General features: G+C 40.5%; 1 protein-coding gene across 3 annotated transcripts in view; it reads left to right on the top strand.

The window, feature by feature from the left end:
* The window catches only part of SNX25 (sorting nexin 25), a 115,674-nt gene that overhangs the window by 59,741 nt on the left and 44,844 nt on the right, over positions 1-11,089 (top strand). For all 3 annotated transcript variants that reach the window (XM_004696146.2, XM_045286600.1, XM_045286601.1), the window contains one exon: positions 8,615-8,796. In XM_004696146.2, coding sequence (XP_004696203.1) covers positions 8,615-8,796 — 182 coding nt within the window. The remainder of the gene's footprint in view (positions 1-8,614; positions 8,797-11,089) is intronic.

The following is an 11,089-nucleotide window of genomic DNA, read 5'->3' as shown; positions in this document are numbered from 1 at the left end:
GGACTGCAAACTAAAAGGTGGGTGAGTCAACCCCCACCAGTTACTTGCAGGAGAAACATGGGGCTACTGGGATCAGCTGGGATTGACTCCTGAGTAGGGGTCGGGTTGGGTAATTAAGGGAAAAGGTTCTTACAGAAAGTAGTAAAAGTTGTAGTGCTTGAGACCTTTAACGGAAGGAACTAAAGGTAGAGTGCTGTAAGCACACCTGAACTTCTGAGGTCTCCATTATTTAAGGAGTGGTTGGCCAACAACTCCAGCCAAGATTCCATCTTCCACAAATAGCATTTCTACTAAAGTAGAGCAAACACTTCAGAATATGAGATTTCAGGTGTTTGGCATAAGAGACCCTCATCAGTTTTTAAAAAAAGAACATACCAGTTTCAGGTTAAATAGTATGGCAAACATTTTTTTTTAGTTCCTGGGTAGTGTTTGAAGTAATTTTCAGATAGTTTTAAATAAGTGTGTGATGCTTTCTAACTCCTGAGAATTACTCCCAGCTTTGTGTTAAATCAAGCACCATATCTCACTTCCAATCTTTCTTTTTTAATTTTAATAAATCATTTTATTGGGGGTTCTTATAGCTCTTGTAACAATCCATACATCAATTGTATCAAGCACATTTGTCCATATGTTGCCGTCATCATTTCCAAAACATTTTCTTTCTCCTTGAGCCTTTGGTAGCAGCTCCTCTTTTCCCCCTCACTTTGCATCTTGACTGTTGTTGCTGGTAGGTGCCCTCAGGTCAGACCCTGCTCATAGCAACCCTGTGTACAACAGAAGGAAACACGGCCGGGTCCTGCATCACCATCCCTGTGCATGAGCCCATTGTTGCCGCCACTGTGCCAATCCATTTGTGGAGGAACTTCCTCTTTTCCACTGCCTAGCATGATTTTTCTACTGCACCAAGCATGATGTTCATCTCCAGGGACTGGTCTTTCCTCACTTGTTCAGCGTATGAGAGACAAAGTCTTGCCATCCTTGCCCGTAAGGACCATCTGGCTATACCTATTCTGAGACAGATTTGTTTGTTCTTTTGGCAGTCCACGGTACTTTAGGACCTAAATCAATGTGTATCTGTTTCCCCCACCCTCCTATCCTGGTGACTTCGTTAAGCTTCTATTTAAATGTTAGAGGAGAGATTTAAAGGTTTGTTTTTAAATCCTCTGTAGACAGGAAGAGGAATGGAGGCCCTTCCATCATTTTCTAGTGGAGAGCTGGTTTATTCCTGATGTAGATTGTCTGAGTGATGGGAGAAGCCCCATGTGTCCTGGGGAGAAAGTTGTCTCTGAAAGCCCGTGAGTGGTTGGCTGTGTGCAGCTTGATCAGCTCTTGCTGCTAGCCGGCGATGTTGTACCTCTCTGTCAGCAGTAATTCTCACTGGGGAGAGGGACACAATTTTGTACCTTCACCTTCTCCCCCCCCCAGGGGACATTTGACAACGTCTGGAGACATTTTTGGCCCTCACAGCTGAGGGGAGGAATGCTACTGGCATCTAGTGGCCGAGGCCAGCGATACCACTAAGTACCAATAATGCATGGGCATTCCCAATAAAGCATTGTCTGGGCTCAAAGGTCAGTGTTCCCCGGATTGAAAAATGTGCTCCAACCCACCTCTGTGCTGGCCGTCAACTCCCTCATCCAACCGTCTGAAGATGTTGCTAAGAGGATATACTTTGGACTTGACAGCAAACTATGAGAGAAGAAAAAAGTCCTTCGACATTTTCTAATGTGTGAAAATGGCGTCGTTTTAATCTAGTTATTATTCTGTGGAGGCCCTACTTCCCACTGTTAATTCACTCTGCTTTGTGCCATTAGAAGTAGCACTTAACCAACCGCCCTCCAGGGTTTCATTTTACTGTAAGCCATTTCAGTTGTTTAAGGAAGAGCTACATCTGAGGCAGGAAATGTATAGCAAAATGCAGTGCCATGATGCCACTCGTAATCCTGTTGTAATCTCTCCGTACCTACGATGCAATCTAATGGCCTTTTCCAGTACAATGACCTAAACTAACCAATTTCTTCTTGTAACCTCAGTAAGAACCCAGTTGTTTAGGAGGAAAAAATCAGACATTCCTCATTAATTGCTTTAGATTATGATATCACATTCATGTTCATATTAACACCAGTGTAAAGAGTCACCGTCATCCAGTCCCCACTGGCCGCTGTTCGTCTTCTTGGCCTCCTTTTTAAAACTAGAGCAAACATTTCATGATTAACCCAGTTTTTAACAATGCACAGTGTTACCTAAGACTCGGCAGAGAAGCAGCCGTATGAATCTGGCATGAGCTGGCTCTCAGTGTGTTGTCTCAGCCCCGCTTGCCTGCACTTTTCTTGATGTGAATGTTTCTTGGATGAATGGGTTTTAAGGCCACAAAGAAACAATTCATCTTCAATGCTGGATTTACAAGGGTTTTTGCATGGCAGAAACATAGGCTGTATGAGCACCATGTTAGTTATTTAGTCCTGAACATAGCACTAGTTTTCTGAGGCAAAAATAAACAGAACTGTCTAGGCAGCAAGCTGCAGTTGGATTTGCTAGCAACAAGCTTTGTGAGCAGACAATGGCTTTGTGTTGCCCTTTAACAAACAACGCATGCACGTGAGCAGGCGGCATTCAGGCAGAACATGAGCAGATTCTTCCCAGCCTTGCAGCTGGGGTTTAGGGGAAGCCTTTTCCTCTTCCTTTCTTCATTCTCGTTGGAATTTGCGTCTAGGTTTTGTCTTTTTCAGAAAAGCTCTTAGGCTTTCTTGGGCATAGAGGAATATGGTTGTTGGAAAATGGATATTGGTTCCCTCTGTTATCTCTCCCAGAATGCTTTAACTCAAAATTAGAACCAAGGTCGAGGTTTGTTTTATAGAAGACAACTTTTGTCCCCAAAAGTTATGGTGATTCATGCTACTCACAAAATTTAGAGTTTGTGAATAAATTCCTGAACAATTAAAGTCTTCCAAGTATACACTTCTGTAGGTTCATTCACAAAGCATCTTAGTTTGTACTAGGCAAATTTCATAATTTGGACACAAACTATAATTACATTTATCCTCCCTCCAAAAGATCTTTGAAATTATATGTTTTCTTCTGAATATAAATGTCAAACTAATGCGTTTTTTGGTCAGAGCCTCACCATTCAAGCTTAGTAAAAATTGAGAAACTATGATTGAAGTCAAATGAAAATACCTGCTTGGCACATATATGGGAAACTTACAATATATAAACAGATAATAAAGATGTTTTAAACATGATCTTCAACTAACCTGAAGTCTACCTGTGACAAGTACCATAAACGCTGTTGCTGACAGTAGAATTGCTTTATGGTACTGTGCCCACAGTTTTTGTTTCCCCAGTTAATCTGTTCATTTTGCTTGAGGTACTGTTTTAAGCGTTTGCATAAATCCGCTAAGTTGTTCATGGAAGGAGCAGTGATCGCCTTAGGGAATTAAAGGTCTTCAACTGAAAGTACCAAACATGACTTTGACTTTAGTCGTAGGAAAACCAAAAAGTAAACTTCTTCTCTAATTGTTGGTAGTACCAAGAGTAAGCTAAATGTTTGCTAACTCACCTCCAGAAAATACGTGTAACCTGCTTATCTATAGAGTTGCCATATCTAAGTAGACGTGTTTATACGTACTTCACCCAACCCCAAAGTCAATTCTATCAAGTTGATTCTGGTCGAACTGCCCCGTGGATTTTCAAGACGAATGGCCGGAATAGAAAGCCTCATCTCTCCCCCGGAGCAGCGGGTGGGTTCAAACTGCTGATACAGTTAGCAGCCCAACATGTAACCCACAGCGCCCCCAGTGGTCACTCTAGTAGCTCTGGTGCTGTCAGGTAAGCATTGCACTGGTAACCACAAGGCTGGCAATTCCAACACACAATCTGTTCCACAGGAGAGAGATGAGGCTGCCATGATTTTCGTTTAGGCCACATTGCAACATTGTTATTGCAGGGATCATCCAACTAGTTTCCTTATCAGACCTGGACCTCTCAGTGTATTTTTTATCCTGTTTCTGGTGGCATATTTAAAAGTACAAAAAAGGTTCATTCATGGCATACACCTGCTCAAAACCCAGTAAAGATTCTCGATGCTTTGGGGCAAATACTGTTCTATGAGTTAGAGGGTTTTGCATCTGTTGCCTACTGCTTACTTAATATGTCCTTTGGTTGAATTATGCCCTTGCTCAAATACTGCCCTTCTTTCAGTCCCTGTAAAGCTCTGCTCTCTTTCTTGCTGCAGATCTTCACATCCCACACCAGGTATTCCCTCTGCCGTGTTGCTGTTTGGTGCCATCAAGCGGGCTCCAATTCACAGTGACCCTAAAACAGAACAAAACACTGCCTGGTCCTGCACCAGCCTCACCATTGTTCTTATGTCTGAGCCCATTGTTGCAGCCACTGTGTCCATCCATCTTGCTGAAGGTCTTCCTCTTTTCACTGCCCCTCTACTTTATTTGCCAACATGATGTCCTCCAGGGACTGGTCTTTCCTGACAACATGGCCTAAGTATATGAGACAAAGTCTAGCCATTGTGGCTTCTATGGAACACTCTTGCATACTTTTGCCAAGACAAATCTGTTTGTTCTTTTGGCAGTCCATGATACTGTCAAGATCTTCGCTAGCACCATAATTTGAATGTATCGATTCTTCTTTAGTCATCCTTAGGCTGTGTCCAACTTTCACATGCATATGAGGCCAATGAATATATCATGGCTTGAGTTAGGTGTACCTTTGTCTTCAAAGTAACCTCGTTGCTTTTCAATACTTTAAAGAGGTCTTAACAGTAGGTTTACCCAATGCAATGTTTTGTTTGATCTCTTGACTGCTGCTTCCATGAGCACTGGTTGTGGATCCAAGCAAGACAAAACCCTTGACAGCTTCCATCTTTGCTCCATCTATCAAGATGTCACCTATTGGTCCAACTGTGAGCATTTGATTTCCTCTACATTAAATTGTAATCCATATGTAAGACTGCAATCCTTGATCTTCATCAGCAAGCGCTTCAAGTCCGCTTTACTTTCAGCAAGCAAGGTTGAGTCATCCTCATATCTCAGGTTGCTAATAAGCCTTCCTCCAATCCTGATGCCATGTTCTTCTTCCTATAATCGGACCTCTAATTGTCTGCTCAGCATACAGATTGAATAAGTATGGTGAGAAAATACAACTCTGTCACATACCTTTCCTGATTTTAAAGCACACATTATTCCCTTGTTCTGTTCACACACATGTATAAGTTCTGTGTGAGGACAATGAACTGTTCTGAATTTCCCATTCTTCTTAAGGCTATCCATGCTTTATGATCCATACAGTCACGTGCTTTTGTGTAGTCAATAAGACACAAGTAAACACCTTTCTAGTATTCTCTGCTTTTGGGCAAAATCCATTTGATATGAGCAATGTTTCACATCCTCTTCTGAATCTAGCCTGAACCTCAGGCAGTTACCTGTCAAGGCAATAGCTGCAACGATTTTACTTACATGTGATACTAATATAATTCTATAATTTGAACATTCTGCTGGGTCACCTTTCTTTCAAATGAGTACAGATGTGGATCTCTTCCAGTATTTTGGCCAAGTAACTGTCTTCCATATTTCCTGGCATTTACAAGTGAGTGCTTCCAGTGCTTGTTGAAACATATCAGTTGGTATTCCATCAATTCCTGGAGCCTTGTTTTTTTGGTTAATGCTTTCAGTGCAGCTTAAACTTCTACCTTTGGTTTTATTGGTTCTTGCTCATATGCTACCTCCAGAAATGGTAGACTGTGAACGGGTTTTGTACAGTGCCTATGTATTCTTTGCATCTTCTTTTGGTGCTACCTACATCGTTCAATATTTTGTCCATAGAATCTTTAAATATTGCAACTTGAGGCTTGACATTTCCATCAGGATTTTCAGCTTAAGAGAGGCTGAGTGTGTTCTTCCCTTTTGGTTTTCTAACTCTAGGTCTGCACATGTCCTGGTAAATGAAATTTTACTGTATCTCCTTGATCTTTCCTTACAAATTTTCTGCTCAGCTCTTTGACGTCTTCAATTTCTTCCAATTTCCTTAGCTACTCTACAATTAAGAGCAAGTTTCAGAGTCTCTTCTCACATTGACTTTGATCTTTTCTTTCTTTCCTGTTTTTTTAAACGACCTCTGCTTTCTTCTTGAATGATGGTCTTGATATCCTCCCACAATGCCTTAGGTCTTCTGTTAGTAGTGTTAAGTGCATCAAATCGGTTCTTGAGATGTTATCGAAATTCAGGTGGGATAGATAGATGCAAGGTTGTATTTTCGCCTTCATGGCCTTGTTTTAATTTTCTTGTTTGAAACTGACCTTACAGATGAGCAGTGGATGGTCTGCTCCACACTCGGCCCCTGGCCTGGTTTTAGCTGCTGATACTGAGCTTCTCTCAATTGTCACTTTCCACAGATGTAGTCAGATTTACTTCTGTGTATTCCATCTGGAGAAGACCGTGTGTACAGTCACCGTTTGTTTTATTGAAAAAGATATTTGGATGAAGAATTTGTGGGTCTTGCAGAATTATATCATGTGATCTCCAGCTAGGTTCTAACACCAAGACCCTATTTTCCAACTCCTGTTTCTGACTCTTTGTGCCCAACTTTTGTATTCCAATTATCACTAATTATGATTGCATCTCGATTGTGTTTGGTCAATTTCATACTGCAGTCGGTAGAATTCAGTTTCGGCATCACTAGCTTTATTGGTTGGTTTATGTATTTGAATAATAGTTGTTTGAATTTCCTTGAATGGGCATAGAAATACTCCTCTCCCAATCAATATTGCACTTCAAGATAGATTTTGAAATGCCCTTTTTGACAATTAATGCAGAACCATTCCTCTTGATTGTGCCAGAAGCACCATAGTAAACCATATGATTTTCTGATTCAACATAGTCGATACCGGTATATTTCAGCTCATGAATGCCTGAGATATCAATCTTTGGTATTCCATTTCATTACTGATGACTTCCAAATCTCCTAGATTCATACTCCATACATTCAAAGTTCTGATTATTGATAGATGTTTGCAATGTAATGTTTCTTCTCACTTTGAGTCATGCCCCCTCAGCCAATGAAGGTCCCGAAGGCCTTAGTTTATCCACATCATTATGGTTCACTCTATTTTGAGAAGGTAGCTCTTCCTTAGCCTTATTTTAGGTGCCTTCTGACCTCAGAGGCTCATCTTCTTACACTATATCAGACAGTGTTTTGCTCCTGTGCATGAGGTTTTCACTGGCTAATTCCTTTGAAGTGGACAACCTATTCTTTCTCGTTGTCTGTTCTTAGTCTGGAAGCTCTGCTGAAACCTGTTTGTTTTGGGTAACGCTGGTGGTATTTGAAATACCAGGGTCATAGCTTCCAGAATCACAGCAACAAGCAAAACAGCACAGTATGACAACACGGCAAACACGTGATGGATATACAAGGGGGTACCATAAAAAAAACCAAAAAACGGAATTGCACTGGGAAGAGTGGAGCGTTCGTCGCTAGGCAAGCAACTCACTCTGAATTAGTGTACCCAGTGGCATCGCCTGGGAAGGTTCTCTCTGGTCCCAGTTTTTCCTAAAAGCAGTTTCACTTTAAGGTCATTTTTTTGTGATGGCCAATTGAAGATAACAGCATGTGGCTGTGAAATTTTATTTCCTGCTTGGGAAAAATGCCACAAAAACTGTTGTGATGTTGAGCACAGCTTACAAGGACAGTGCTATGAGAGAAAAACTCAAGTGGTTTTCTCATTTCAAAAAGGGTGAAATATCTATTGATTGATAACAAACCTCATTATGGACATTTGTCAACTTCCCAAATGGCTGAAAATGTCAACTCGTTTAGAGTTTAGAGTTTGTTCCACCAGGTTGGACTTGTATTTAGAGGTTTTGAAAAGATTGTGTAACAGTGTATGACAAAAAGGCATGATTTGTGGCAGACAAGTGACTGATTTTGCCACTACGACAATGCACCTGCTCACGCAGCCATCTCAGTGTGCCATTTGGGGGCAATAAATAGCATTCCTTTCTTGCCCCATGTACCTTACTCACTTGACTTCGTTCCATGCGACTTCTTTTTGTTTCTTTGAATGAAGAGGGACATGAAAGGACAGATATTTGATGACATAGAAGAAGTGAAGAAAAAAATGAGGGAGATGTTGCCAGTCATCCAAACAGATGAGTTTGAAAAATGTTTCTAAGAATCGAATCGCAGATTTGACAAATGTATTAAGTGTGATGAAGAGCACTTTGACGGTTGTTTTGTAAAACATAGCTTTGGGGGGTGGGTGGGAGGATTCTGGGTTTTTTTGTGGGTACCCCTCATATAGACATATATATACAGAAACACATATACATTGATTTGTAAGTATGTGCATGGAGTAATTTTGTTTGTTTTAATTCTCTCTACATACTTCAGGAAGACTTGTCACAGTGATAAATCTAAAAATCAGTGTTTGCGTTTGATAATGTATATGTGCATAGCATGCATTCTGTCGTCATATTATTTTGTTTAATGGCCACTGGTGTTCCAAGTATAGCCCTTCAGACAGTACGTAATCTAGCTCAGAATTGTATTTTTCCTTCTTGTATCCTCTCTTCTGACTGGCCTCTGTGCATCACTCCTGTTCAAGGTAAAGAAACTGCTGCAATGAAAGCTGATCTCCTCAGGGCCCGGAATATGAAAAGGTATATCAACCAACTGACTGTGGCAAAGAAGCAGTGTGAGAAGAGAATCAGAAACCTGGGAGGCCCGGTCTATGACCAGCAAGAGGATGGGGCTGTGGATGAGGGGGATGGCCCTCCAAGCCAAAAGGTGGAACTCAGTAGTTGTGTTTTGTTTGTTTGTGTTGCCATTTTATGTTTTTTACCCTGCCTCCCCCCCAAACCCTTATTGTACTTGCTGCCCCTATAGGCTCATCAATCCTGAGTTTCATATACTGAAACACAGAAACACACATAACACAACTTCAAGTGGGTGACCTCCAGTGGCATAGCACCTCTAAGGTACATCCTAATATGAACAAACAAAAACAAAACCCAAACAGAACAAACCAAAAATACATAAAATGTTGAAAACCAGATCGGGTCCAGTGAGCATCAGAGGGGGACCCTCTGACAAAGTTTTAACTGTTCAGGTGGGATTTATGCCTTTGATCTTCTATACTCATCTCTCCAATGCCCTCTGTTTAGTAACCACTTTCCTCCCGTCCCTCAATTGTGGACAGAGGGAGCTCACTGGAGGCTTATTTCCAGTTTTGTGGGAACAAATGAATCTTGGGCTCCCACTATCATCCATGGCCTCTGCAAACCAGATTCTCCCTATATAGGCCCTGATACTAATCCCTCCTTCGACTTTGGGTTTATGATTTACAAGCCTTTGGTGACTGATGATGGTGTGCTTTTTCCATGTGGACTTAGTTGACATTTCACTTAGATGGCTGCTTGTTTGGAGACAAGCCTTGAAGCCCCCAGACGCTATTTTATCTGATAGCTGGTGACCATCTAAATTCTTCACCACACTTTGCTATAGCCCCTATATCTTCTGTGTTCCCTTCCTGAGGGTGAGTATCGAGCAGGCCATGAAAGCAGAACTAATTGTTCTTAAGTTGGAGCTAGGATTTAGTGCAAGCCTCTAACCCATTCCTGGATCTATGTTTTGTTTGTTTAATTTATTATTAATTGGAGTTAATTTGTATGCCATATCCTTCCATAGTTCATTCACATCAAGCAGAATTAGACAATTGCTTCCACAATCCGTTTTGAAACAACCAGCGAAAGCTCCATTTCTGGTTCTTTCCTCAGTTACTCAGGAGAAGAGGAACCCATTTCTGTTGCAATAGCTTATTCTCAGGATGTAGACGACATGAACAACTCTAACAACCAGGTAGAACTGATGGACATTTATGGCGTACTCCACTCAAAGCAACAGTTGCATATTGAACATACACCAAGAAAGCGTGTGTGCTTATCCATAAAATAAGTCCCAACAACTTAAAAAAGTTAAAACATTACAAAAGCATTACATTGGAAATCAACAATAAAATGAAATCCCAGAAAATTCCCAAGTATTTTGAAATAACACTTATAAGTAAGAAAAATGTGGGGGTCAAAGAAGAAATCATTGGGGATTTTGAAATGTATTTTGAATGGAATGAATATGAAAATGCAATATATCAGAATTTGTGGGGTATAGTTAAAACAATCCTTAGAAAGAAATATATAGAGTTTTAAAACACTATATAGTTTTTAATGCTTACATTAGAAAATAAGAGGGCTAAAACTCTGTGATCTGGTAGACTTGTGTTGAGAGTGACAAATTGTAGATGAATCGTATTGCATTCATTGTCAAAAAGAACATTTCAAGATCTGTGTTAAGTACAATGCTGTCTATGATAGGGCATTGTCCATACATTCACATCAGTTAATATGATTATCTTTCATATATACACGCCAATTACTAAGGTAAAAGATGATGGAATTGAAAATTCCACTACTGTGGGATGAGACCATGGAGAACCTCAGTATCATCAGCCAAAATAAGGCCAGGGGTTGACGTTGGAAGGACCATTGTGCAAGTGCAGGTTGAAAGTGAGGAAAATTAAAACAAGGCCATACAAGCAAAAATATGACCTTGAGTATATCCCTCCTGGATTTAGGGACCATCTCGGAATAGATTTGACTTACTGAGCGCTAATGGCCAGAAGGCCTGACAAGTTGTGGGATGACATCAAGGACATCATACCTGGAAAAATCAAAAGGCTATTAAAAAAGATGGGAAGGAAAGAAAAAACGAAAACAAGTTTCCCTTAAAATCTCCACAAGTTCAATTTAATGAAGTGCATGTGCAAAAATTTGAAACATCATATTTAAAGGTGAAATATAGAATGCCCCATCCAAAGAAGAAGAATAAGGTCTAAATATTTGCTCTCACACTTCTAGTTACTATTGTACTGGACACCCTAGCCTGTAGAATAAGCCAGCAGAGCCAGAGAAGAAAACTGTGCAAATTGGAAATGAAGTAAAACTGGGTATATGTTTGGATGACATGATAATATATACAGAAAAATTCTTAAGAAATCTAAAAATAAGTACTAAACTAACAAGTT

Source organism: Echinops telfairi, unplaced genomic scaffold (genome assembly GCF_000313985.2).
Source record: "Echinops telfairi isolate 266 unplaced genomic scaffold, ASM31398v2 ScPeMD7_9;HRSCAF=40, whole genome shotgun sequence".
Classification (NCBI taxonomy): domain Eukaryota; kingdom Metazoa; phylum Chordata; class Mammalia; order Afrosoricida; family Tenrecidae; genus Echinops; species Echinops telfairi.
Note: the sequence above shows the minus strand (reverse complement) of the source record. Positions and strands in the feature narration are given on the sequence as shown.